Source organism: Zalophus californianus, chromosome 10, assembly GCF_009762305.2.
Source record: "Zalophus californianus isolate mZalCal1 chromosome 10, mZalCal1.pri.v2, whole genome shotgun sequence".
In the NCBI taxonomy this organism is placed as follows: Eukaryota; Metazoa; Chordata; class Mammalia; order Carnivora; family Otariidae; genus Zalophus; species Zalophus californianus.
The window spans coordinates 108,726,942-108,754,197 of NC_045604.1; the positions used below are offsets into that span (position 1 = coordinate 108,726,942).

General features: G+C 59.9%; 5 protein-coding genes across 12 annotated transcripts in view; 2 read left to right on the top strand and 3 right to left on the bottom strand.

Annotated features, from left to right (window-relative positions):
• TECPR1 (tectonin beta-propeller repeat containing 1) overlaps positions 1-17,113 on the top strand; it is a 28,496-nt gene extending 11,383 nt beyond the window's left edge. For 4 of the 8 annotated variants that reach the window (XM_027610922.2, XM_027610923.2, XM_027610920.2 and 1 more), the window contains exons 8-25: positions 1,261-1,362; positions 2,669-2,814; positions 5,066-5,577; positions 5,712-5,857; positions 6,681-6,836; positions 7,325-7,474; positions 7,590-7,747; positions 8,691-8,818; positions 9,847-9,949; positions 11,075-11,171; positions 11,240-11,319; positions 12,354-12,410; positions 12,902-13,082; positions 13,355-13,490; positions 14,347-14,439; positions 14,781-15,091; positions 15,250-15,369; positions 15,542-17,113. In XM_027610922.2, the coding sequence (XP_027466723.2) occupies positions 1,261-1,362; positions 2,669-2,814; positions 5,066-5,577; positions 5,712-5,857; positions 6,681-6,836; positions 7,325-7,474; positions 7,590-7,747; positions 8,691-8,818; positions 9,847-9,949; positions 11,075-11,171; positions 11,240-11,319; positions 12,354-12,410; positions 12,902-13,082; positions 13,355-13,490; positions 14,347-14,439; positions 14,781-15,091; positions 15,250-15,369; positions 15,542-15,703 (2,838 nt within the window). In that variant the 3' untranslated portion in view covers positions 15,704-17,113. The remainder of the gene's footprint in view (positions 1-1,260; positions 1,363-2,668; positions 2,815-5,065; positions 5,578-5,711; positions 5,858-6,680; positions 6,837-7,324; positions 7,475-7,589; positions 7,748-8,690; positions 8,819-9,846; positions 9,950-11,074; positions 11,172-11,239; positions 11,320-12,353; positions 12,411-12,901; positions 13,083-13,354; positions 13,491-14,346; positions 14,440-14,780; positions 15,092-15,249; positions 15,370-15,541) is intronic. The other 4 variants (XM_035722155.1, XM_035722156.1, XM_035722153.1 and 1 more) reach the window with 4 other exon arrangements.
• A 6-nt stretch (positions 17,114-17,119) lies between these two features.
• Positions 17,120-19,468, bottom strand: LOC113932208. The gene has a single exon (XM_027610929.2). It carries the CDS (start codon positions 18,961-18,963, stop codon positions 17,875-17,877), a length of 1,089 nt encoding a protein of 362 aa, XP_027466730.2. The 5' UTR covers positions 18,964-19,468; the 3' UTR covers positions 17,120-17,874.
• BHLHA15 (basic helix-loop-helix family member a15) lies at positions 17,120-20,844 on the bottom strand. The gene is made up of 2 exons (XM_027610930.2): positions 20,765-20,844; positions 17,120-20,083 (listed from the first exon to the last, which is right to left on the bottom strand). The coding sequence occupies exon 2, from the start codon at positions 20,028-20,030 to the stop codon at positions 19,482-19,484; it is 549 nt and encodes a 182-aa protein (XP_027466731.1). The 5' UTR covers positions 20,031-20,083; positions 20,765-20,844; the 3' UTR covers positions 17,120-19,481.
• Positions 20,845-22,161: 1,317 nt separating this feature from the next.
• Positions 22,162-27,256, bottom strand: part of LMTK2 (lemur tyrosine kinase 2) — an 89,770-nt gene continuing 84,675 nt past the window's right edge. Inside the window, exons 13-14 of the mRNA XM_027611192.2 lie at positions 26,866-27,108; positions 22,162-25,919 (exon numbers count right to left, since the gene is read on the bottom strand). Coding sequence (XP_027466993.1) covers positions 25,891-25,919; positions 26,866-27,108 — 272 coding nt within the window. The 3' untranslated portion in view covers positions 22,162-25,890. The remainder of the gene's footprint in view (positions 25,920-26,865; positions 27,109-27,256) is intronic.
• LOC113932288 lies at positions 24,481-25,502 on the top strand. The gene has a single exon (XM_027611194.2). The coding sequence runs from the start codon at positions 24,514-24,516 to the stop codon at positions 25,417-25,419; it is 906 nt and encodes a 301-aa protein (XP_027466995.1). The 5' UTR covers positions 24,481-24,513; the 3' UTR covers positions 25,420-25,502.

The window sequence follows — 27,256 nt, forward strand, 5'->3', positions numbered from 1 at the left end:
ATCACCTGAAGCATCCACCTCCCACAACCCCTGAGCCCCTCTCAGAACACAATGCATCCAATGAGCAGAACCCTGTATTTATATGAGACATTTGCAGAGTCTTCAGATAGATGTTTGTGCAAACTTTCTTTGGGTCAAGGAGACATTTTAGGCAGTCTAGAAATTGTTAAAAAAAAAAGGGGTTTGAGGGTTTCTCATTTAACCGGCCACCTCCCCGCATCCTGCCTCAGGAACTGTGGTTAAACACGTGAGTGCTAATAATGCGTGATCCTCTCGGTGGGTCTCAGAACTGCTGGGGTCTTGCTCACGTGGCCATCCAGAGTGAGGAAGGAGAGTCGCGGGGAGCACGGCCGGGGTGGGAGGGGTCAGCCACGGGGCCACATGTGGGCTTGAGGGAAATTTGGTTGGATCATGTGTATTTTTATAAGTTAACCTGAAAAAAAATCAGGTTTTTTCTTTTATCTCTCTCTTTTTTTTACTTTTTTTTTTTTAGTAATCTCTACATTCAACATGGGGCTCAAACTCATGACCCCAAGATCAAGAGTCGCATGCTCTTCCAACTAAGCCCAGGCAGGTGCCCCGAGAAAAGTTAGGCTTAAAGAGACTATTTCATGAAGCAGTAAGAATAGATTCAGAATATGTTATGTATCTCATGATAGGTTTAGAAAAAAAATGGCTTTTCTAAATAACATCAATAAGGCCGTTATCTTACATAGAAGCAAGCTTGATTGGACAAAATGACATTTTCCAGGTGTCAGGCTAAGATGGGGACTGCACAGAGGTCCATGGGGGTGAGGTGTCGCTCGCCAAGCTCACACAGGTCAGTGTCTGCTTTCGAGATGCAGACGTTGCCCAGGAGAAGGCCCACCTCCTGGCTCTGTGCGCAGTGAGACAGCTGCTGCTCCTGCCTGGTGCCAAGAGGTGCTGAACTGGTAGAACATTCTAGAAAGATTCATGCAGCCTTGTCTCCTGGAGGGGCAATGCTGTCCGCCAGAGACGAGACAAGAATCCACCAGGATAGGTATGGCTGAGGGCAGGTTGACCATCAACTGTGTGGGACAGTGCCAAGCCCAGAGGGAGATGCGGCAGGGGTGTGGGGAAGAGGGACCTGGATCACGTCTCCTTTCTCAGTGATGTGCTGTGCTCATCTGTGGCATGAACCAAAGGACCAAATATTCATTTGTTCTTCCAGAGCCTTTGAAAACCATCTTCTGTTTCAGTGACCCTCCAAGGGGGCCTGTCGATTTCTGACTTTCCCAGGTGTGGTTCCGAAGAGGCGTCAACTCGCACAATCCCTGTGGCACCAGCTGGATTGAGATGGTCGGAGATATGATGATGGTGAACGTGGGGCTGAACGACCAGGTGTGCACGGGACTCTGAGCCGTGGATCCCGACCTCCGGGGTCAGCGGCTCATCCACAGCCGAGGTCTCAGAGTGGGGGCTCCTGCTGCTTCCATGATGCCATCCCGGGGGCCGTGGGGGGGAAGGTGCCCAGCTGCTCCTCAGGCTCCCGGCCTGCAAGGGCACCCAGGGCGCTGGCTCCGCCTGGGTCCCACAGCCCCTGCTCGTCCCAGGCCCCTTCCCTCAGGATGCTCAGTGCGGTGGTGGTGAGCACGGACCAGGGGCGCGTGCCCCGGAGAGCCGAAGGGTTTTGTTGAGAATGATTTGGGCAAAATCACTCAGTAAGTGAAGAATGAAACTGATCTTCCCAGCTTTATAGACACAGCATCTCTTGACCGTCATAGTTTGTACAGCGTGGCAGCCTCGTAGATAATGAGGTTTGGCTGCTTTGAAGACTGACTGTGGGAGGGTGACTCCTTTCGCGGCGCACTGGCCTAGAAGCTCTTCTCGGGGGCGCGGGCCTTCTCTGTGCCCCCATGCCATCCTTCCACGCACCCTGGTCAGCAGGGTACACAATAGTCAGGGGCATGACAGGCGCTGGCGGGTGCACACGGGGACCAAGGACGGAGGCCAGCCTGCCATGGCCAAGTGATGGAGACACCGCAGCCCTCCCAGCAAGGCCACCGGGGACCACCCTGGGCAGGCTGCGGCCCCTTAGGCACCCCCATAAGCCAGGGCCCAAAATGGGCTGCTCCCTGGGCCTGTCAGCTGCTCGGCACACCTTCCTTCCTCAGCACCCGGAGGCAGAGGGGAGGATGCCTGCCCAGCCACCAGATCGAGGAAGCTATCTCGCATCTTTAAAAAGACCCAGCCAATTCTCTGGGTTCACTTGGGGAGCAGCTTTCTTCCCACCAGAGGCTACATGGAAGATGGGGATGTGGGTGGACTCTGTGTCCCAGTGCAGTGCCCAACGGCACCACCACTTCCTCTGGGCTTTGTCAGCCCAAAGCCCAGGGTCTGCCTGAGGTCAGGGAGCCAGGACAGGGTCCCCACTTCTCCTGAACTTGGTGCTATGCCCTCCCCCGGTCCTCTCTGGCCTCTGTTCCCTGCATCTGACTTTTGCACCCACGCCCCCCCACCATCAACCCTGCCAGCCATAACACTCGTGTGTGCGCACACCCCCCACTGCACATGTGTGGGGGGACTCCTGCCTGCATTTGTAGACATGTCCTCTAGCCTTGGGGTGCTCACCCCCATGCCCCTAAAGGGAAGGGATCCTTCCGGTCTGCGCTGGCCTCCCACCCAGCCGTGCCTCTCTCCGTGCCAGGTTTGGGGCATTGGCTGTGAGGACCGGGCCGTGTACTTCCGCCAGGGTGTCACCCAGAGCGAGCTCAGTGGGAAAACATGGAAGGCGATCGTTGCCAGCCGAGAGAGTGACCGATCGCACTCTGGTAGCTCATCAAGTCTCCTCAGGTGATCCCAGGGGCAACAGGGCACCGAGGACTCGGGTCGGGAAGGGTTGTCGGTGGCCTCGGTGGGCAGTGTCTGGGGGAGGCTGCAGCTGGGCCTTGTCTGAGGCAGGGAAAAACCAGGTTCGGCCTGCAAGAGCCAGGGCCTGTGAGGTCTCTCCCTTCCTGTGCCTGGTGCCAGGGCTCGGCCCGAGGCTGGCCCATGGGGGCAGGCTGGCGGCAGGGTGGGAGGTGGCAGGTGGGTGAGGTTGGGATGTCCGTCCATGTTGGAGCTGGGGGTCCGTCCCAGCCCCTGAACAGGGCTGGCCCACTGGTTCTGAGGTCTCAAGGTCTGGGAGAGAAAAGGCTTCTCTGCGGGGTGGATGCTAAGGCCCCTCTGTCAAAGGAAAGCAGAGAAGAAGACAGAGGGTCTCTCTAGTCTAGAACGGGGGCCTCAAACTTGGCCGTGCACCAGAAACGCCCAGAGGGCTTGTCCCCGCACAGACGTCCAGGCCCCGGCCTCAGAGCTTCTGTTTCCATAGAATTTTGCATTCGGTAGATTTTGCGTTACTTGCGTGGTTCCAGGTGTGCCTGCTGCTAACAGCTCTGAGGACCACGCCTTGAGAGTCATGGGTGTAGAGAGTGTGGATGAGTCCCGGCTGTGCCCATTGGCGGCCACTGCAGGCAGGGGACTGAGGGTCTCAGCCGGCGGGGGGCGCGGGGAGGAGGGGGAGGGTATCACCTCAGCTCTGTACCGCGAGTGCCCACGGTGCTTACCTGCCCAGTCCTGTGGCACAGGGGCCCTCGGGACAGTGCTCCACAGCAGCATGGGCCCTCGCCAGACCCTGGTCCATATCCCTTCGCCTCCGCAAACATGGCGGTCTTCACTCTGCTGCACCGGACGCCCAGAGGCCCAGGAGGTTGGCCGGGCTGGACTTTCCTCATTTACCTGAGGGTTGAGGCTCTCAGCTGGTAGTACTCAAATATTGGAATCAGCTGAGAAGCTTCCAAAACTGCTGATGCCAAACCTTAATCTTGGCAATGGCTTCTTAAATATGACATCAGGAGCACCGGAAATGAAAGGAAAAATAGAGACAGTTTGATCAAAATTAAAAACTTTTGTGCATCAAAGGACGCCATCAGGAAAAGGAAAAGACAATCCACAGAATGGGAGGAAATATTTGCGAATCACATGTTTGACAAGGGTCCAGTATCTAGAATACATAAAGAGCTCTTACGACTAACAACAAGACAACTCAGTTTAAAAAGGGCAAAGGACTGGAATAGACGTTTCTCCCAAGTAGATGCGCAAATGGCCGACAAACAAATGGAAAGACGCTCGGCGTCATTAGTCACGAGGGAAATACAAACCAAAACCACAAACGAGATACCACTTCACACCCACCGGGAGAACTGAAGTCAAAAAGAAAGGCGATACCAAGTGTTGACAAGATGGGGAGAGATTGGGACCCCTGTGCAGTGCTGGTGGGAAGGTAAACAGGGCGGCCGCTGTGGGAAACTGTCTTGGAGTTGCTCAAGAAGTTAAAGATAGAGCGACCCCGTGACCCAGCACTCGCACCCCTAGATCCATACCCAAAAGAACGGAAAACAGATGTCGAAACAAAAATTCGTATGTGAATGTTTATAGAAGCGTTATTCACAGTAGCCAAAAGGTACAAACAACTCAGATGTCCATCCGCAGATGAATAAATGAAACGTGGAGTATCCATACAGCAGAATATTCTTCAGCAACAAAAGGAGGTACTGAGTCACGCTACAGCGTGGGTGAACCTTGACCTCATCATACGAAGCGAGAGAAGCCAGTCACAAGACTGAATGTCACGCGATGCCGTTTATATGCCATGTCCAGAAGAGGCAAATCCATAGGGATAGAAAGCCGATTAGTGGAGGCCGGGGGGTGGGGAAGTGGGGGTGGGTATGGAGAGTGGCTCCTTAATGAGGTCAGGGTTTCCACGTGGGGGTGACGACAAAGTTCTGGAACGAGGTAGTGGTGGTCGTTGCACAACCTCGTGGGTGTATTTAAATGCCACATCATTTGAGATGGTAAATATTCTATCATGTATTTTGCCAATAATAATACCACCAGATTTCCACCCCCAGATAAGTGATATGATCAGCCTGGGGTGAGACTGGGCTGTCCAGCTCCCCGGGAGGTAGCTATCCGTGTGTGTGTGACACGGCGTGGCTGTGGCTTGTCTGGGGTCACAACGGACGAGCCAGGCCTGCCCACAGCAGCACGTGTCCTTCTCTTGAAGGGGTCACGGGTCTGCCCCTCTTGTCCCCAGTGCTGGCTGCTTCTTTGGCGACGAGGTAAGGGGCAGTGGTGAGTCCTGTGCACCGAGCGACACGGACGCCTCTTTGGAAGCCGACAGACCGGGGCCTGACCAGCCTGTCCCTGCAGAGTCTGTGGACGGTCCCAGGAACCCCAGGGACAGCTTGGCCTCAGGCACCGGCAGGACCCCAGAGCTTGCCGTGGAGGTTGCTGGCCCGGCCACTCAGACTCCTGGGCCCGAGCCTCGCCCTGGCGCGGCCTCCACCCCGGCCGAACTGCCCTGGACCAATATTGACCTGAAGGAGCCCAAGAGAGCACCCAGCCACTCAGCTGTTAGCTTTCCAGAGACCACCGGCCTCTCCTCGCTGGGGCTCCTCCCACTGGGCTTGGAGGAACCCTATGGGGCCGATGACCACCCGCTGTGGGCCTGGGTGTCAGGAGGAGGCTGTGCCGTCGAGGCTCACGCTGTCCTCAAGTGGTTCACCGTCCAGTCGGGTAAGCACAGGTGTCCGAGGGCCCAGCACCCCAGAGGGTGCTCCTTGTGGGGGGTAGCAGAGGAAAGAGCCCTGGCCAGCTGCCCAGCTGTGGGTGGGCTGGGCGCCTGGCCCTGAGGCTCCACTGGCCTGCAGGCCTGTCCCCCCCGGTGCAGACGCTCTCCTTGTCCATCATGCCGGCGCAGACTGCTGCCTGGCGGAAGCAGATCTTCCAGCAGCTCACGGAAAGGACCAAGCGGGAGCTGGAGCACTTCCGGCACTACGAGCAGGCCGTGGAGCAGGTGGGCAGTTCCCGGAGGCACCATCCTTCAGCTGGCACGCGCTGAGCGCCCACGGTATACTGTCCCGAAGGGGAGGTGGAGGAGACCGACAGGCATCCATTCCTCTGTCCGCCCAGCTCAGAGGTGAAGGCGTCCCTTCCAGGCCCCATAGATTCAGGGATAAAGACGGGAGTCCAGTCCCGGACTCATCCATCCAGAAGAACTCAGGCCCCATTGTGCTCTAGGCACAGCCTCGGCCCTGGGGACCCAGATACCAGCCTCAGTGGGAGGCGTGGACAGGGGAGGGCTGTCGTCCCCTTCCCCCCCCGGAAGGAACCCCAAGAGCCAAGGGGGTGTGGCGTTTGAGACGAGTGAGGACGGGGTTGAGGGCTGGCCTGGAGCCCCTCAGGCAGAGCCCAGGCCCTGGAGGCCCGCAGTCAGGGTGGGAGGCCGAAGTTACGCCAAGCACATGGCTCCCTAGGCCTCGGCTGCTGGTCTGGGAGCATCTCGTCGGGGGCTACGCGTCGGGCCTCCAGACACAGGCAGACCAGCTGTGGGCCCCAGCTTTGCCACTGGCTCCCTCAGTGACATTGGGTCAGGCACAGAACCTCCCCGAGCCTCAGTTTCCCCATCTCGAGCATGGGGTAAGAGTGCCGACCCCACAGGCTATTTGAGAATTAGGAGGGTGTGCAGAGACAACACTCACTTGGGGTGTATGATAGTGCTACCTTGGTCATTAGGGGGAAGTTAGGGAGCTGGGAGCTGGGTACGCACGGGGCCAGAGTCCGGGGCCCCAGGGGCCTGCCTGTGACTCTGCCCTGTGCCCTTGGGGCCTGTGCCGCAGTCGGTGTGGGTGAAGACAGGGGCCCTGCAGTGGTGGTGTGACTGGAAGCCCCACAAGTGGGTGGACGTCCGCGTGGCCCTGGAGCAGTTCACGGGGCTCGACGGGGCTCGGGACAGCATCCTCTTCATCTACTATGTGGTCCACGAGGAGAAGAAGGTGTGTGGGGGGCTCCCGGGGGAGGGGGCCCCCAGGTGCTCAGTCGGGGACCGTGTCTGGTGCTGGGTCAGCGGCCGGCAGGTGCATGGAGTCCCCTGCTGCAGCGTCGGCGAGCCCTCTCCTCACGGAGCCGCTGACAGTCACTGGGGTTTCAGCTCAGGGACTTAAAGCCCCTCCGCCCTCCCAGCGCTGGGGTTCAAACCCAGTCAGTTGGGTTCTCGAGTGCTCTTGTCGACATCAAGAATGTCACGAAGGCACGTGCTCATGAACTAGGCTTCCCTGCTGAGCACGCGTGGCCCCAGAGCCCACCACTCGAACCCACAGGCCCCGGGGACCCCTGGTACTGGGTCTCTGGAACCAGGGCGTCCCAGGCCATCCCTGTACCACCACCACGGCAGGGGCTCCACCCAGAGGCCCGCTCTGCCCCCAGCCCCCCGGGTCCCCCCTCTGCCCCGGTGACAGCCCTGCCCTCCGCCCTCCATAAACAGTACATCCACGTGTTCCTCAACGAGGTGACGGTGTTGGTCCCCGTGCTCAATGAGACCAAGCACTCCTTCGCCCTCTACACGTCCGAGAGGACGCGGCAGAGGTGGCCTGTGCATCTGGCCGCTGCCACCGAGCAGGACATGAATGACTGGGTGAGCGCGCATGACCGACGGGCTGGGCTCCGAGGGCAGTGGTCCTGGGCCCGCCCCCCGGCCTCGGCCTCTGCCTGCCCCTTCCCAGCGCTGACCGGCCCTTTCCCCACGCCAGCTCGCCCTGCTCAACCTGTCCTGCTGTGAGAGCCGGAGGGTCCACGGCCGCCCCTCCCCACAGGCCATCTGGTCCATCACGTGCAAGGGGGACATCTTTGTAAGCGAGCCCAGCCCGGACCTGGAGGCCTCCGAGCACATGCTGCCCTGCGACCAGATGTGAGTCAGCTCTGCCCCGGACTAGCCCAGGGCAGCCAGAGGCGGGGGTTCTAGAAGGAAGGGCCCCGCTGCCCACTGGCCAGCCACAGGAATGGCCGGCTGGTTCCCAGGGCTTGAGTCTTCCTGGGCCTGTTGGAGGACCCCAAGGGGGACCAGAAGCCTGGCAGGGCTCAGGCACATAGGTGCCATTGCGTAGGTGCCGTGTGTTGGGGGGCAAGGTGGGGGTGGCTCTGTAGGTGGCAGGGGATAGAATGAGGTCGCCCGCAGGGGGCGCTGGTAGCCCCGTTCTGGGGCATCTGGCAGTTAGTGTGGGAAGGCAGATGGGGACCCAGGAGGGGACACAATGCTCCCAGTTCTGACCCAGGGTTTCCCCTAGGTCCCCCTGAGCCCCTGAGGATAAGGGGGAACGTAGGTGAGACCGGGAGGCCCCACTCAGGAGGGGAGAGTGGATGCATGTGTCCACCCTTCATTCGTCCATTCTTGGAGGCCCTGGGTGTCCAGCACCCGGATGGACAAGTCACACGGCCTCCGGGGACAGTGGGCAGGACCCTGCACTCTGCACACCTGGGAGGCTGTGCTGTGGCCCCGCAGTGTGCTGGCCCGAGTCATGGCCCATCCAGATGAGGATGGCCCTGCCTTCTGCCCCCACATGCCCGGCCCAGACCCCCGGGGGCCATGAGGAACGGGGGCTGCTGGCTCGACCCCTCACCCGCAGACCCTGAGTCTCCTGCACCCATCCTGGGGTCGTGTTAGCTCCGATCACTGCCGGATGGGAAGCCAGGCAGGTGCCACCGTCCTTAATACAGCCCACCAATCTGAGACCGAAGAGGAGTCAAAACTGGATGTTCAAGGGAGGCCAGTGAGCCAAAAGTGCTGCAGGGGTAGAAGACTGGCAAGGTGTGCCGGGGCGCGCGTCTCCGTGACCCCTCTCCGCTCGCTCCAGGTTCTGGCGGCAGATGGGAGGCCACCTGCGGGTGGTGGAGGCCAATGGCCGGGGTGTGGTGTGGGGCATCGGCTATGACCACACGGCCTGGGTCTACACCGGCGGCTACGGCGGAGGCTGCTTCCAAGGTGAGAGCGGCCTGGACATGGAGGCTGGCAGGACCAGCTCCCCGAGCCCTGCCCACAACCTTCCCCGGGCCAGTCCCTCCTCTAAACCCACCTGGCTTCCCTGCCCCACTCCGGAGCCACTGTCCCAGGGTTGACTCTGAGCTGACAGCGGCTGACAGGTGACCGTCACCACAGCCAGCCTCCACGGAGGATGGTCCCGGGGCCAACCCTCCAGGTGTGAGAGCCCAGAGACCAGGCCTGGCCTCCAGTGCGCCTTCCTGGGCACCCGCAGCTGAGCTGGGGGCCTTGCAGGTTCTAGAAAGGCAGCTGCCAGAGCCTCCCACTGTGTCCCGCCCCTCACTTCACAGATGGTGCCTCAGGGCACATTGGGGTGGCCCCAAGACCTGGGTCTCCTGATTCCCAGGCCTGAATTCTAGCCCTTGAATAGGTGGGTCATGCCTTAGGGGATGAGACCTTGCCGAACCCCTGTTGACTCCCCAAGTTCTGGGAAGCAAGGTCCTGTGTCTCCTCCTGGGAAATGCAGGCAGAAACAGACTCTGGAGTGGAAAGTTCCAAGCCACAGCCCACATGCCCTACAGTGAGGGACGGCCAATCCTGGAGAACCAGGTGTGGTCCCCTAAGACCATGGGAACTGCACATCTTCCTCATTTGTGAGGCAGGAATTACGTTTGTCCCCATTTTACAAATGTGAGGAGATTGGGGCTGGTGGACGTTATGTGAGTGTTAATAAGGATGGAGCTGGTGGGCGCCCCCCCCCCCCACCTGCCTGATGCCTGGTCAGTAGGAAGACAGGGAGGGAAGAGGGGCAGCCAAGAACAGGGTGTGAGACACAGGAGCTCGAGGTGGCGTGGACAGGAGATGTAATGCGCTGTAGGTCTGCTCATGGAGGAGCAGAATAATCACGCAGCGAGAACCCCAAGCCAGGCCCATGAACCCCTCTCTGCTGGCCCTCCCCGCCTACCCTCTGTGGCCTTCAGGGCTTCGAACGGAAGCCTGAGCCCCCAGCCGGCAGCCTCCTCTCCCCCCAGGCCTGGCCAGCAGCACCAGTAACATCTACACGCAGTCGGACGTGAAGTGCGTCTACATCTACGAGAACCAGCGCTGGAACCCCGTCACGGGCTACTCCAGCAGGTGAGCGGCTCGGGCGCCAGTCAGGGGCCTGCCCGGCCCAGGCCACGGTCTCGACGGGAACACGAAGGTGGTCTGTGATGGCCTCACCGTGGGGTCCCCGAGGGCCATCCGGCTCATCTAAGCTCCGCTCTGTCTCAGACGGGGAGATCGTTCATGACCGTTCAGTGTCGCACTCGCGGCTTGCGGGATTTCCTTGTGTGTAAATATTTGTGGGTTTCTCCGTTCACGCCAGTAAATTAGGGTTTGAGTTTTGCTGAGGCAGTTGAAACACGGTGCCAGAGGATGTCCCAGAGACCTCTGCGTGGCTGTGTGTAGCGTCCCTGCAGAATGCTGACCTGCTTGCGTCCCTGCTTCCTCCTCAGTCCTTCGGAAGAGGGACAGGGCAGCCGCATGCTCTCTGGTCCCCTCAGAGTGTGCACACCGAGGGCCATGGCTCCTGCCACCTGAGCCTCATGGCCACCTGCCCGACACCATCATGTGGGGCCTGTCGCTCTGTGTCTGGGTTGGCTCGGCTCCTGTCACCAAGCACCATGCACTGGGCAATCTTAAACGATGGACGTTCATTCTCTCCCCATCTTGAGGTTGGGGCGTCTAGAACCAAGGTGTGGGCAGGGCCACTTCGCTCTGAGGGCTGTGAGGGACAGTCCGCTCCCAGCCTCTCTCCTGGAGGCGTCAGCTGTCCCTTGGTTTGTGGCAACGTCCCTCCCGTCTTCACATCACTTTCCTTATTTGGGAAATTTGAACTCAGCAAGGACACTGTCGTATTGGTTTAGGGCACACCCTAAGGACCCCATTCTGACTTGATCACCTGCAAAGACCTTCTTTCCAAGTAAGGTCACACGGGTACTGGGGATAAGGCTTCAACATCTTTGCGGGGCATAGCGACCCGTAAGAGGGGAAGAGGTGGGCTCTCAGCCTCAGGCGGGTGGCCTGGCCGCAGGGGTCACCCGGGCTCCCATGTGACGGCGGTCAGCGGGTTGCTGTCCCCACCCCGGGGCAGTTCTGGTTTTGCCCCTCAACCCCTTTGGAGATGCCGGTGTCCCAGGTGCTCATGTCTGTCACCAGCTGGTGCTGGCCCGTCTCTCTTCCAAGTCACCCCACCACCACCCCCGTTGTCCACCGCAGGGGTCTGCCCACCGACCGGTACATGTGGAGTGACGCCTCGGGGCTGCACGAGTGCACCAAGGCCGGCACGAAGCCCCCATCCCTGCAGTGGACCTGGGTGAGCTCCGGGCTGCGGGGCGGGGTCTGGCGCTGGGGCCCGCCCATGCTGATCCGCCTCTCCTCCAGGTTTCTGACTGGTCTGTGGATTTCAGCGTTCCCGGGGGCACGGACCAGGAGGGGTGGCAGTACGCCAGTGACTTCCCTGCGTAAGCATCTCTGCGTGGGGAGGGGCCCTTGCCCCGTGCCAGGCGGCACCCTGGCCCCATGCCCTGCTGTCCCCGGTCGCTCCAGCCCCCGCAGGCCCTCGGGTGTGGCCGAGGAGCAGACCCCAGTGTGGCCACCTCGGCTGCCGGCAGGGTTTGGAGCCAGTCTGAGCTGAGCTCAGGCCCGCCCACCTGCCATACTTAGCTCAGCGTCAGGCTCAAGGAGGACTGCCATGGCTCCCTCAGCACCCCGCTGCTGTCCCTGCTGCACTGGGGGAGGGTTCTGGGGGGGGGGGGCAGCCAGGGACCTGGTGCCCTGGGCTGCTTGATCAGGGGTGGCTTTGGGGCGCTTCGGGCCAGGGCCTGGGTGATGGGCACGGGCGCTGGAGGGAGGTGTCAGGTGAAGAGGCAGCTTGAACAAAGTGTGGAGTGAGGCCAGCGCCGTCCTGAGAAGCAAAGGGAAAAGTGGGTAACAGGTCCACAAAGCCGGGAGGCCCTGGTGGCCAGTGGGCACATGGCATTGGTGGGCAGCAGGCCCTTCCCGGGGCACAAATCACATCCATGTGGAAGACAGAGCTGTGGGAGCCCGACCCAGGGCCTCTGAGCAGGCCCTAGGCCCGGGAATGAGGCAGGTGTCTCGGATGGGTGAACCCACAGGCATCCCCTCCAGCCATAGCCAAGCCTCCTGGACTTGACCCTCCCCTTGTCTCTGGGCCTCAGCTCAGCTGTTCCCCGGAAGGGCTCTGATGGGCCTGGTGGCGGGGGAGGGGGGGGTGGCTCAGAGCCCCCCTAGCTAGAACCCCTGGTCTGGCAGCCTCCCCATCCTGGCCCCCCGGAGACCCTGACCCCGGGGAGACCTGAGCCCCAGAGACGCCGGCCAGGCAAGCCTTGTGCCCTGTGACCCCTGCTGCCTGAGGAGCCCACTCTGTGGCTCACACGGAGGCTCTGCCCTTAACAAGTGGAGAAAGAATGCACACAGGGTCCCTTTCCGGAAACTTCCGCAAAGTGGTCTTGATTTTGGTTTCTTTCTTTTGCAGCTCATACCATGGGTACAAAACCATGAAGGATTTTGTCAGGAGAAGGTGCTGGGCCAGGTAAAGATGGGAGTGACATGGTAACGGGGCTGTGAGCCTGCCCCTCCCACAGGGCCCTCCCGGGCCAGTCTGCACGGAAGCAAAGCAGAAAGAGAGGTGGGAGGGAAACAGAATCAAAGTAAATGTCAGCCCAGGAAGTGCCCTTGGGCTCCCAACGCTCTCTGGTTTCTGAAGTTTGTTTTCAAGAACAAATAAGAGAAATGTCACTGGCAGGCTCTGCTCTGAGCAGGACAGGCAGGTCGGGATGGGAGGCCTGGCTTGGGGCAGGGCAGGGTGGGGCCGCCGCTCCAGGCCCCTCATTCCTGACCATCAGAAAGGGGTGCCCACTTAGGTGCTGGGGGTGGTCCTGGCCCTCCCCCCCAGGCTCGCGGAGGCCGTGTGGGCTGAAGGGTGGCCCACTGCAACCACCTGCAGCCTCCTGCCTACACGTCTAGAGCAGGTGGCCTGCCATAGCATCAGACCCCTGGGTTCTGCTCTCTTGCACTGTGCAGAAAATGTAAGCTGGTGACCAGTGGGCCCTGGCTGGAGGTGGCCCCTATCGCCCTTGGGGACGTGTCCATCATCCCAGAGAGCCCAAGTACCGACAGAAGTGGGCACAGCATCGCCCTCTGGGCCGTCAGCGACAAGGGGGACGTGCTGTGCCGCCTGGGTGTGTCAGAGCTCAACCCCGCGGTGAGCACCCTGCCTCCGAAGGGCCACTGGGCCTGCCCACCTGTCAGCCCTTGGGCCCTCCTGGGGTTCTGGCAGATTCTTCCCAAAGGTGAACTCTGGACTGAAGTCCAGCTGGGCTCAGGCCTCCCGGGGCCTGCCCAGGACAGTCCCTGGGGCAGGTGGACACTATAGGTGGCCCGAGGGGGTCACTAGCTCCTGGGACCTTGGGCGGGGGGGAGGGGCAGAGGCTGGACCCCGGCAGCCTCAGTGTCCACCCTGGCTTCCATCCCCAGGGCTCCTCCTGGCTGCACGTGGGCACCGACCAGCCCTTCACTTCCGTCTCCATTGGGGCCTGCCACCAGGTGTGGGCCGTGGCCAGGGACGGCTCTGCCTTTTACCGAGGCTCCGTGTCCCCCGCGCAGCCGGCTGGTGAGTGCTACCTCTCGAGGAGGGTCCCCGCCAGTTGTGAGTGGGGACAGGGGGCGGCCGGGGCTGGTCAGAGCGAGGCTGCACGTGCTTCTGCTTCTGGAGGAAGGAAGACGGTTCTCTTCACGTTCAGTTCAGCTGGACAAGCGTGGGGCCAGTGCTGCCTGTGGACCAGGCACGGGGGCCAAGCCAGGACGCCCCAGAGGCCTCGCCCCCTCCTGCTGGGACCTCTGGGACCAACTGGGGGGCGGTCATCCCGGTGACGGGGCGGTCCCTCGCAGCCGCCCTTCACTAGCCTTGGCCTCCAGCGCAGGGCATCGCTGGTTGTGGGCACTTCGCACGTCCTGCCGTTCGGGGCGCCCTCCCGGGGTGGCCCTGCATGGCCTCCTGACGGCTCTACAACCCTCTGGGCATGCAGGCCATGCTGGCTTGTTCTTGGCTGGATGGCGGAGGTCCAGACAGACGGGTGGTGGCTTACACGTTGCTGCCCTCCACACGGGGACGGGCCACGTGGCAGTGGTGGTGCGTGGTGGCCCCAAGACGGGCTGTCCACCACGTGCCAGGCTGAGCACCTTGGTGTCTCTGTTCCGAGATCGTCCCATTGGACCCCACCGTCTGGAACCCGCCCCAGCCTCTGAGGGCCCTGGGCGAGGTGGGGTGTTGGGGGTTTTGCTCTGCTTGGCCCTCAGCTCACACCGGGCCCTGTCACGTGTGTGTGGCCCGGCTGTCCTGGGGACAGAGGCCGGCCATACCTGCCTCAAGCCTGCGAGCCGCAGGGGAGGCCACGTGGTCCACGAGCACATGGGGTGGCAGGTTTGGGGTCGCCGGGCCGCACCCTGAGTCCGACCTTGTGCCGCAGGCGACTGCTGGTACCACATCCCGTCCCCTCCCAAGCAGAGACTGAAGCAGGTGTCCGTGGGGCAGACGTCGGTTTACGCCTTGGACGAAAACGGCAAGTTGTCTCTGATCCTCAGTGGTCACCAGGGGAGACTAGAACGTCCCTGAGCACCCTATAGTGGGACGAGACCCTCACCAGGCCCGGTCCCTGTCCCCAGCTGTGCGGGCCGGGGGGCGGCAGCTCTGCCCCCTGGGCAGCCTGGGGCTGGCGGAGGTCAGCCGCCTGTGCCGCGCGGGCAGGGCTCTCGCCAGTTCCCTTGTGTGCTTTCCGGCTGTCGTTGCGACGAGCAAGGCCGGGAAAAGGGCAGAGTTGGGACTGGAACCAGGGCTCTGAGTCCAGACCCTGTTCTCTGTATTTGTTTAAAGAATTCCTTGTCCTCCGTTTCTCATGCGTAGAGAGCACGACGGTACCAGCCCAGCCCAGCAGGGCGATCCTGAGGCTCAGGTGGAGTCCGGCGTGGAGAGCGGAGAGCTGGCTCCGGCCCCGGCTTTTCTCTTCCTGGGTCGGCAGGAGCCCCAGCAAGTGTGGGGACAGCCGCCTCTGTCTCCATGGCCAGACCCCGAAGTGGGTCCCAACACTCTGGGCCCTTCTCTCTCCAGGGAACCTGTGGTATCGCCAGGGGGTGACGCCCAGCTACCCGCAGGGCTCCAGCTGGGAGCACGTGTCCAACAACGTGTGCCGAGTGTCCGTGGGGCCCCTGGACCAGGTCTGGGTGCCCGGGGGGCGGGTACGGGGCAGGGGCCGAAAGCGGATGCTTGCTCTGGGGGCTTGGGGTGCTCCAGGTTCCCGCTCTGGTCTCCCCGCTGCCATCCCCACGGTCCTACCGGAGCTGGGGGCTGGGCCCTCACCGGGTCTGTGTTCCAGGTCTGGATTATCGCCAACAAGGTCCCGGGGAGCCACAGCCTGAGCCGGGGAACCGTGTGCCATCGCACCGGCGTGCAGCCCCGACAGCCCAAGGGCCAGGGCTGGGACTACGGCATCGGGGTGAGCAAGGCCTATGCGGGGCGGCTTACCTGGCCCCAGGGCGGCGTGGTCACCATGGGTGGGTGGGAGGCCCCAGACAGCCCCTCGGGGGTCCTTGATCTCCTGCAGTCTGGAAGCATGGTCTCTCCCCTTGACCCTGGCAGCCACGGGTGACGAGGCTCTCTCCTTCCAGGGGGGCTGGGATCACATCACCGTCCGGGCCAATGCCACCAGAGCCCTCAGGAGCAGGTCCCAGGAGACAGCCACTGGGTGGAGTGGGGAGCCGGGCCTCCCCAGCACGCCCTCGAGGGTGGCCGGAGCCCCGCACGAGGCCCGCGGCCCCGTCTGCTGCTGAGGCCACCTCCCCCGCCCACCTGAAGCAGGTTTCATGCAGGTGTGAAGGATCAAGGTTGATACGTCTGAGCCATTCTTAAATGTGGATCCTGGAGGGAACCTGGCCTCAGGTCACGGCCACTTGAGAGGCACTGGCTGAACCAGCCCAGAAATGTGAAGCTTTGTGGATGCTCTCACACGTGTCCCTGTCTGCAAGGAGGGCCACGGAGCGGGCTGGGGGCTCCTTCACCCCAGCCTTTCCCACCTGTTCCTCCCCACTCTGCCTCCCGCCCTTCCAGAACGGGAACCTGGAGCCGTCCAGGAATGCTACCCCAGGGAAGCCAATTCCACAAAACCCCCAGTGTCCCCAAACAGATGGGGTACGCCCTCCCTCTGCCCCCCCCCCACAAAGAAAATGGCTGTGGGGCTCAGGGCCACTCTGCGCTGTTCTGGGATGCGCTCTCAGAGCCAGACGCGAGAATACGATTTAATTTCAGAAGTTAAGCGAGAGTTGGCAGCTTGGAAGGAAAGGCTGGGGAGGGGTGTCTTTCTCCTGGGTGGGCACAAGCCCCCGGCAGGGCTGGGAGAAGTTGTCTGCCTGCAGAACTTGCTGGCATTCACCCCAGCCAGCCTCCCCTACCCCGCCCCCCTGTCTGATCAGGCGGTAGGGGCCGTGGGGACCTGGGGTGTGCCGGCCGCAGCCCCAAGCCCTACACGCCAGGGCAGGAGCCCTCTCTCCAGGCCGGTAGGAAGGCACCTCCCATCCTGCAGCTTCTCTGCCTTTTTTTTTTTTTTTTTTTTTTTTAAGATTTTACTTTTAAGTACCTCTACGTCCATCATGGGGCTCAAACCCACAACCCTGAGATCAAGAGTCGCAGGCTGTACCAACTGAGCCAGCCAGGCGCCTCTTCTCTGCTGCTGCTTAAGTGATTACGGCCCCCTTTGGTGAAGCCTCAAATGTGCTTCCTGCAAACAGACACTTTGCCTGGAGGGTGTGGGAGCCCAAGGTGGCCTCGCTCATTTGGGGACAAAACGAACGGACTCCAGCCTTCCCTGGAATTCCCATCAGGAGGGGTCAGGGTGGGGCTTGTCCGCAGACGGTGACTCAAAGGAGGTCTCCTCCGACGCCCCCTCCTGCGGGGCACTGGAGGGGGCTGAGGGTCTCTACGTTTGCCGGGAATTGTGGAGGTGCGACCGGGAGGTGCGAGTGTGGGCTGGAGACACTGTCGTGGGTGTTCACACCTGTCAGGTTGTCTCCAGATGGGCCCTGCGGGTTTCTTCTACAGCAGTGACCTGCCATTCCGCGGTGACTTGCTGTCCGTGGCTGGGCCACTGTGTCCTCGCTGCTGAGCGCCCACCGTCTTCCAGCTCAGCACCACTGAACCATCTCGATTCTTTGGATGCTTTAGTCAATAAAAACTCACGCCGGGGTGCAAAGGACGTGCCAGTTTTTTTATTGCTACCTTGTGATGAAAACGCACAGTTCCCCATGAGTGTCCAGCCCGGGGCCACAGTAGCAGTCGTGGTAGAATCTTTTAATTTTGTTTTATGACACAGCATTGGTTTCATTAGTACTCTGAAGGGACCATTAGGAGAAATCAAAGCAGATTTGGGTCACTTAAGAAACATTTTTACCACAATTACAGCAGGGGCACTGGCCATTCAGTTCCGGGTAGGTTTTCCCACACAGAGAAGTCGCAGTTCTGGTTTCTCGGCTCCAGTCCGCGGGGATCTCGGCCGCCAGAGCTCATGCAGCAGGTCTGGTCGGCAGGTCGGTGTGAGGCCCAGGGCTAGGGGGTCGCTGGCTTTGGGCGCCCTTGCAGGGCAGGAGGGCCCAAGACAAAGGCCGAGGGAGCAGACCCAGCAGCAGGCCTCACTGGCCCGTCACCAGACCTTTCCCCTCCCCTGCCCCCCATATTTAACACCCCAAAGCTCGACTGGGACCTTTAAGGGTCTTTTGTGATGAGGCCACAGGGGAAGAAGGACCAGACATCTGGGCCCAGGTCACCCTCTGGGAAGCAGAGTGGATGCAGGTGCCAGTTTGGGACAGAAGGAGCTCTGAAAGCTGCCATCCGCAAGGTGGTGACCCACAGACCCTCACACCACCCCTGGTCATCGGGCACGGTCTCCCGGACCGAGCCTCTGCTGGGCGCCGCCCCCCCCCAGTGCCCTCAGCTCAGTCTGTCGGTTCCTTCAGCCAGTTCGGGGGTGCACTGAGCTCTGCAGGCCTTGCGCTGGGTCCCGGCCAGCAGGGCACCCACGGGGAGCACGGGCCCCATCGGTCCCGAGCTCCCAGCGGCCCCCGACCTCGGCTCCCATGGGCAGGATGTCCTGACCACGGACTTTCCCGAGTGGCCGCCTCCGAGGGGCAGGCCAGGAGCACCTGGGTCCCCACCCGACCATGCTGAAGGATGGCTGCGGCCAGACCAGGCCTCCCAGGGCCACCCTCCGGAGGGCCTGGCATGCGGCCCGCGGAGGGTCCAGCCAGTGCCTGACCTGGAAAGTGAGGACCGATGCGGCTAATGGCTGTTCGGCTCTCTGCCGGCCTTGCTGCTGACGCCAAGCCTGGCAGTGGATTAAGCGGCTGGGGCTGGGACCACCGGCGTTGGGAGGGCGGGAGGCGGCCCTCCGCTGGGGCAGCCCTGCTCCCGCGCTGCTCGGGCTCCCACCCAGGAGGGGCTTGGCCCCCCGGCGCCTCGGGGACAGCTCTGGCCTCAGGTGCCAGGCCACCCCTACCCTCCCCACGGCCCCTGTCACTGGGGTTCCTGCCTGAGGCACAGGGATGAGGGAGGAGAGATGCCAGGGGGCGTTGAGAGCGAAGTCGCCAAGCCTGTCGCCACAGAAGGAAGCTTGGCCCGAGGCAGCCAGGGACCTGGCGAACTGCCCGGGCCTGCCCCGAGGGAGCAGCACCGGGTGGGGGAGGGCAGCTCCTGCCAACCCAGCCTCCTTCCCACGGAGGAGCCCTGCCGGGCCCCCGGCTCCAAGCAGGGCCCAAGAACACCCGGAAGGTCTGTCAGACCGTCCTCTGCCACTGACATGACCCCGGCAGTGACCAGTATGATGGGTGGGACGCAGAGGGAGGCAGCGACTCCCAGCCTCCCTCCCGGACCTGACTCCGGCCCCGCAGCGCCAGGCCGCGTTCCCCTCCACAGTCAGGAGCCCCCCACCCAGGCGGAGGTAGGAAAAGGTCCGAGCCGCTCTTCCCGCCAAGGTCTCTTTAGAATTAATTTGAGGTAATCGGATTAGTATTTCTAGGGGTTTGGGGGTTTCTATCTGACACATGCTGAATTACACGCATCAATCATGTCTGCTTAGCCACACTCCGTGGCCGTGGGCTCTGCTCGCTCTGTGCCTCAGTTTACCCCGAACGAGGAGGCTACATCGCAGGCTGGAGGAGGACCCTTCTGGGGCCTGGGCCTCCGCAGTTACTGGGGAGACTTACCCAGGCTGACCTTTTCCTGGAATCTCGCCTTGCCTCAGGAGGGAGTTGGGAGTGAAGAGAATTTAGTTACAAAGGCCTGTCCAGTGGGGCCCTAGTCCATTAAAAAGCAGGTCCTGGGACCTCTGTGGAGCTTTGGGCCTCACGTGGCCCAGAGCCATGGCCTGGACCAGGCCACTCACGGGTCTTGGCCCCTAGAGGCCAGGACGTGCTCCGCAGAGGGCAGCTGAGCGTTCAGGGAAAACGGAGCCGCCGCCGGGGCCCACGTCCACGCGGGGTGTCACCACCAAGCTGGGGCTCTCGGCGCGGAGGCAGCAGGACGGGGAGGAGCGGGCCCGGCCGCCGGCCCCCAGGCCAGGCGCTAGGAGCCCTCTCGGAAGCTGTGGATCTGCGTGGAGTACCTCTGCAGGTGGCCCTCGGGCTGGGGCTCGGTGGCCCCCAGCGCGCCCCCGGCCACCTGCTGCTGCTGGTAGTGCTGGTAGAGCTTGGGGCCCGGCCCGTCCAGGCCTGGCAGGCGACCGCTGGACATAGTCAGGATGGTGGAGGTCAGCGACTTGATGTAGTTCTTGGCCAGCGTGAGCGTCTCGATCTTGGAGAGCTTCTTGTCAGCCCGCACGTGCGGGATGACCTCCCGCAGCGCCTGGAACGCGTTGTTCAGCTTGTGCATGCGCTGCCGCTCCCGCTCATTGCTCTCCAGCCGCCGCTGGACGCTGCTCTCCCGCCGGCCGCCGGGCCCCGAGGGCCCCGGCCGCCGGCGCCCACCCTCCGCCCGCGCCGCCCTGCTCCGCAGGCCCTTGGCCAGCTCCAGCCCCGAGCCCTGCTGGGGCCTGTCCGGGGTCCGTTCCCCTGCGGTGGCCTCCGTGTCCTGCAGGGGCAGCCGGCGCCTGGGGGGCCGGTTCTTGGTCTTCATGGCTCCAGGCTAGTTGTCTCCGCGGGGGGTGGCTCTCAGGGAGGCCCTCGGAACTGAAATCCAGAACACAGGCCACCCTGTGGTCACACGGCAGGCTGGTGGATGCTTAGGACGCCCCGTGGACACTCAGGGCAGCTGTGCCCGGCAGCCCCCTCACTGCCCAGTGGCAGCTGACCACTTGGTGCACAGTGACCCCAGGCCCTTTCCCCCTCACACACGGAAGCCCTGAGCCGAACCCCCACCCCATTCCTGTTTGACCTCAAGGTGATCCCCTCCGACTTTTCTCTGGTGCCCCCTCTCAACTGGACATGGGCTGATCCGGGGACCTTTCCCTGGCCCCCCGCTCCTCCCTGCCCCCTGAGCCTCGGTGGCCTTCAACACTTTTCTCAGACCACCCAGGGACGTGGCGGGACGCTAGCTCAGCGCAGGGTCTGCCTGAGGTTGCCGTGCCTCCCATCTGCCCTGATGGACAGGCGCCCGCTCCAGCCACCTCCCGGACCCGCGGCCCGCTGGATGTCACACATGCAGGGAAGACACTGGGGCCAGAACCGCTGCGGACATGGGGCAGCTGTCCGCGGTCAGAGGTCGACAGTGGCCCGGGCCTGCCACAGCCCCCAGTCCCACCACGTGGGCGGCCCCCCCCCACGTTTCCGCCCCCTCACCCCGACCCCACCAGGACCCGCCGCTCGCTCCTCTCCCCTCGGCCCCACCGGGACCCCCCCACCACCACTTACCTGGAGATCCGCAGCTGCACGCGCCGGGGCTGCCCACGGGGGACAAGGACACGTCGCTTTAGCCGCCCCGGGCGGGGCCGCGGCCGCATGTAAATGAGCCCGCGGGGCGGGGCCGGGGCGGGGCCGGTGTGCGCGTGTCCCTGCCCGGCGGCGGGGGGCGGGGGCGCACCTGCGGGCAGGGAGGCGGGGCGGCGCCACCGCCCCCCCCCCGCGCCCCCCTCCCACCCCGACTCCCGGCGGCCGGAGCCTGCCCGCCGCGCGGAGCCCGGGTCTAGAGCCCATTCGGCGGAGTGGGAGACTGAGGCGTCTGCGAGCCCGCGGGCGCGGAGGGAAGCCCTGGGACCGCGCCTGGCCGCCGCACCTGGCCTTGGCGAGCCGAAGCCCGAGGAAGAGTTGGCGGAAAAGCCATTTTGCAGTAACACTAGTTTCTCAAAGGGGTAGCAGCCCCCGGGGGCTTCGCGAGGTCCCCCACCCCCCAGCACTCCGCCCGGCGCAGGTCCAGGGGCGAGTGGGCGGAGCCCTGCCCCGCCGCTGCGTGCGGGTCACGGGGACCTACGTGGTCCGAGGTCTCCCGAGGTCTCCAGCGAGGCGAGAGGTGCTCAGCTTGGGCTCAAAACCCGGCTTCCATCCACCTGCTTTGCTTAATCGCCGGCCTGCCTGCCTCCGTTTCCTTACCCTTCACAGCAGCCTGAAAAGGTGTTAAAAGCAGCCTCCGGCTTAGGGGTTCTTCCAGGCTGATGGGGCGCACCTGCAGTGCCGTGAGGTCCCGCGTGGGCGGAGGCTTAGGGGTTCTTCCAGGCTGATGGGGCGCACCTGCAGTGCCGTGAGGTCCCGCGTGGGCCTGGCCTCCCGCGCCTTGTGACCAGCAGGATCAGGGTCAGCGCTGATCTCGCACTTCTCCGAGGGCCTCACAGGGGTGCTCCTAGTCTCCATCTAGCCCCTGAGGGTCTCGGGGGAGTTGGTGGGACCGAAGTCGGGGCCAGTCCTGCTTGGTAGGAGGCTGTTACTGCGCTCCTGGCGGCTGGGACAGGGGAGCGAGGGCCACTGAGGGAGGCTTGGTGCTGAGCGGATTAGCCTCTTGGCGTATAGCTCAGTAGAGGCTGTATCTCAGAAATTAAAATGCTTCCGAAACTCATCAATAAAGGCTTCCGATTACAGATACACTTTGAGGCAGCACAAGCATGACATTTGCAAGTTCAGTTTTTCAGTGATTATACAGACTTTCGTGTTCTCAGGAGCATGGGGGATGTAGGTCATGGAAAAGGGCACGCTTTCTCTAGACCGGGGCAGTGAGTGACCCAGGGCCACTGGCTGCCCACTGCAGGGCATTGCCAGGTCACCAGCCCTGGGCCTCGCAGAGCAGGGGGAAAAAACAGGAAAGAAACGCAGCAACAGAGTTTATAAATATATAACTATATTTATTTTGAATATTAAATAGTTTTTAAATTACAAGCAATTTATTGAATCACACTATGCATCAATATACAGTAAAAATCTTACAATTTAAAAATGTACACAATTTAAACTGAAAGTTCATTAGCTGTGATATTGCCGTGAACCTCTCACAACTGTGTTAAAGCACAACAGGGAAGCTGCGTGGGTGTGACTGCCCCCATGGGTCCTCACTTGCAGACCAGATTCAACAGTGGATGCACACACCGGCCCATTGGTAAGGTCTGCCTGCGCTTGTGTGAGCCTGAACAACCTAGTTCAAGCCCTTTGGGTAACAGGTTGTTGGTAGTTCAGTACTGTCTACGCATCTTTCAGAATTTACCTGTGTACTAAAGAGGAGTTTGTTAATAGCCAAAACTGGAGCCAGCCCCGCTACTATCAGGAATATTGTTTATGGGATTGAAATCTGAAGTAATTGAGTTACCCATTCTTATTTTAAGGCTACTTCTCATAAGGCTATTATTCTGAAGCCCCTATCACCGAAGCCCAACATTCGGAGCCTAACACTGGGCTCACTTCCCGAACTGTCAGATGGTGGGCTGAGTAGGGCAAAACCAGGCGCTGCCTCCCTCACGCCCCGGGGCCCCCAGGACAGACATGCAGTAAGTCGCTAACCCTACAAGTACCCTATGGAAAATATGAATACGAGGGAGTGGTTCTGAAAGGCGTTTTACGGCAGCAAAACATACAAAGACTTTTCTAAGATAAAACCCATTTCTATAGAAACAATCACCTGTACATTTAAAAATAGAACGAATGCTCTGTTTTCAATTCAGCTTCACAGAGCTTCTTCACCCTTAAGATGAATGGCTTCTTACCCAGACGCACAGTCCAAGTTCCAGAAGGATTTGGGGAGCACTTTTTTATTTTTTTACATTTCTTTTTCTGACTTATGGACAGGATCGTGTGATAACACAAATTAACATCTAGCTAGGAAGGAAATGAAGGTTCTTTTTATTATAGGATTTAAAATACGTAAACTCCACCAGAGTAGCACAAATTAAAACCTGATAGATTCCAAAGAAGGCCAGGAAAATACCACTGTGAACCAGGTATTATTAACCTCACCCATATTATCTGGAGAATTCCACTGATTTATTTCATTGCATAACTTATTAGAACAAGTTCGGTCTGAAAACCCACTATTGGTAACCAATGTAGTTAAAAAAAAAAAAAAAAACACCAAAAAACAAAAAGAAAACCTGACTTGAACAACAAAGCACATGCTGACACTTCAAAGATGGGCCAAAAATTCTAATCTACATAATTGGTTTCCCGTGTATTGCTTGAGATTTCAAAAGAACATGTTGACTCACATGTTTATTATAAATATAAAATCTTCCCCACCATGCAACACCACAGTAAGATTTACTACTCCAACCCACCCCCCCAACTCAATGTATAAAATGCTTTCTTTTGGCAATTAATCATGACAGCAAGATAGACCTAAAATAAATTAAAATGGGAATTAGGTTGTTAAAATCTCCTTAATCATAGTGAAAAAGGTACAGCCCCCACCTATCAATAAATTTATCCCGGGCTGATTATACAAGAAGACTATATATTCTATGGATCTGCTTGACTTTAGTCATGAAATCTGAACTCGTTATAGTTTGAAAAAACTTGTATTAATTATCACCTCTCATATATCTCTCAACAAAGACTGATAGTTAGATGTAAAAATTCAGGAAACTCAGGAAGTCCTCATAGCAAGAAATTCAGAGTTATGACAGTTTTGGCAAAATCACCTTCTAATGCCCTATTAACTTTTCCTTGTTCAGCTCCCTGCTCACACCAAGTGGAGAGTAAAGGGGGCTCTTTCTCCATTCTGAGTTCTTGCTCGGGAAAGTTATTGCTAGTATAAAACGTTAGTGGAGCGAACTAGAATTGATAATAAAGGTCATAATTTACTTTGTAAACTCTAGCCAGTATACACAACTGCATCTTGCGCTAGGACCAGGGTTGCTGGGATTTCTATCACGCAGCCCCAGTGGACCTGTGTTATGCTGGAGTCGGGGAAGCAAATCAGCACCGGAAAACATTTGGGGTGAAGGGCCAGGGTGGTGACCACAGACCCGACACCCGACCCCGGTATACACGGCTTCACAGCGGACATGCCAAGCCTCCTTCAACACATGCTGCTCTAGTCCCTGGAAACTTCCTGATGTCAAAGCAGAACGCACAGAGTGCAGAATGAGGTCAGCTTTTTATCATGAACACCCAATTCCTGGCAACATTAGGAGGTGGCGCTGCACACACTCGGTCCTTTTCAAGGCAAGGGGAAAACGTGGTGCTTAATGCAGAAGGGAAGGGTCAGTGCAGATGAGTCCCAGGGCCGCATCCGGGTGGGAGGTCCCAACCAGGAGGACGTGCTGGCTGCGCAGGCTCGCCATGGTCTCTCGTCCCTGCTCCCAGCTGCGGGATGTAGTGTATCTCCTCGGTTACAGAGCCCGGCCGCCGCTGGCCGTGACGCGGGGTGGTTCTTCCAGGAAAACTCCAGGAAAAACTCTGGACGTTATTTGAAAGCTCAACACCCAGTATGTACAAACAGAATGAACTCAGACTGTCCTCGGCAACCAGAGCCCTGCGTGGGCAGCTTCCTCCTTAGAGTTTGGCAGCGGCTGAAGGAAGGAGCTACAGGGACACCGAAGCCCCAGCAGCCTGTGCTTCCAAACACTAAGCAGAGGAGCCGGCGTGAGGGGAGGTGGTTCAGGGGCCACAGCAGAGCACGGCTCCCAGGGAGAGGGGCAGGACAGACACCTGGACGTTCTGACCCAAAGCGGACTTCTGGGGTGAACCACCTGTCAAGTTTAACCGAAGGGTCTAAAAAAATGGGGGAGTGGGGTGAGAGAATCACACAGAGGGGCTGCAAGACCCTTCAGCTCCTCAGAGAAGCGTCACTTGCTACAAGGAACCTGCGTTATAGAAAGAGACAAACGTATGTTTCATTCGGTCAACAGAACAAAGCAGTCTTTTTGGACTCATCAAAAGTACTTCCTATAAGAACAAAAAACACTAACATTAGGAATCATGTATCATTTACGAAAAAGTACCATATGTACAATTCCAACAATTCTAGACAGCAGAACACTCAAAAATTTAAACTTTACAAGTACCATGCAGAGCAAACAAACTATAAAACAGAGAAAGAAATCAAACTAGTGGATAGCACCAGCTTGACCTGCCTTATTTTCCTTGAATAATTTACGATTCTGTACAATATCAGGTACTCCTAGAACATTTATCCACAGTGCAATTACAGAAAGCAATTAGTGATTTCTTTAAAAATAATAAATATGGCTCACTGGTGCCCATTCCCATCGTGCTCCCCTGGGCCCTCACGCACAGAAGGGATGCACAGGTGTGGAGGCGGAGAACACCCCGCACCGAAAACAACCCCGAGCCTTCAGTTCCCCACACACCAGAGCAGGGTCGACGCCCCCCAAGGATGACCAGGGCGCGAGCACCTCCGGCGGGTGAGAGCGGCCCAGGGCCTCCCCCGCCGGGCTGCCCGCCGTGGGCACGGAGCCAGCGCAGCTCCGTCCCGGCCGCCTGAGTCTCTCTCCTGGGCCGGGCCCGCTGCAGCCGACGTGGAGGGATGTCGCCGCTGGGCTCGGTGCAGGAGTGCCGCCCTGGGGGAGCGGCCCGGGGCCCGGGAGCACATCTGTGTCCACCTAATCCTTTTCTCCGTCTTCGCTGCTTCCTAGTTCAGGGAGAACAAGCAAAGCTGGGTTTGCGAAGTGATCGGCACAGATTAAAAATAGTGTGGACAGCATGTGACCTGCGCTACGGAAAGAGGAACTGAAGCTGGGAGTGGGGCTGCCCGCCACCTGCTCGAGCCGTGGAGCTTCCTGTCACAGCGGCACCTGCCAGACTCCGGCGCACTCCCGCGCACACATCTGCTCAGCTCGCACGCCACTCAGTGTCCGTGCTCAGGGCCCAGGAGAAAGTCAGCCCTGATCTCTGACAGATCCCTAGGTAATGGGCATTATCTAATCGGCACAATTAAACAGAGCACGAGCACAAATGAAAGCTCTTTATGTTTCATAGTTAGTATCTGAACTGCAACCTTCAAATCAAAATATGTACCTATTAGCATTTATCTTCCAATCGGGTTATGGGGAAAAAAGGATCCATATGTTCAGATAATACCACTTCAAATGCGCCCTGCCCGTGACTTCCCACCCAGGCCTCTGCTATCACACAAGACCAAGACTTAATGGCAAAATCAATATTCCCTGGGAAGAGCCAGAGCCCATTTGGGCTCAATCCCAAAATCTCGGGCCAAGTGATTTTGAGAACGGCTTCTCTCTGGGGGAAAGAAGCAGAAAGGGGCGGGGGGTGGAGGGGGTTGTGGCAAAAAGGGAGAAAGGAGAAAAGAAGGTGGCAGACGCGCTGGAGCCAGGCCGCCACCGGGCTGCCTCGCCCAACAGGGGCTGCAAGGGGGCAGCTCGAGGAGCACTCGGTGTGTGCAGTGACAGAGGCCCACACGTGGGGGACTTGGCTCCGAGAGCGTGCGCTCAGGACTGTGAGGGCCTCGTAAAAGATTTTCTTACAATCGATGCTGCAAACACTAGGAAGGCACCAAATTAATAAGCACGCAAGTCCAGCAGGGATGGTCTCCCAGGCTGGCCCCCACCTCCTCTCACCTCCTTGTTCGATGTCCGAGTCAGTAAGGTGTGTGAGAGAAAAGCTGGCGATGTTGGCAGGAGAGATGGAGAATCTGGAATACGGCGGTGTGTGAGGCCAGCTCGGTTCCGCACTCCGGGGCGGCGGAGGTGGCGAGAAGTACTTGGACGTCTGAAGAGAAGGCTTAGAACTAAGAAGGTTACTTGTTGTCTTCGACATAAAAGGGTCGGGGGAGAAGTCGTCATCCCATTCAAAGCCTCCACCTAAAAAGAAAAAATAAAAACAGTTCTCCTTTTACAACAGAACAGAGAATCGCGGGGGGCGGGGGGAGAGGGGGGCAAGCACACAGGTGTGCCCTGCAGATCGACCAGAACCGACTCGGGCCTGACAGATGGCAGAGCTGCTCCCGGG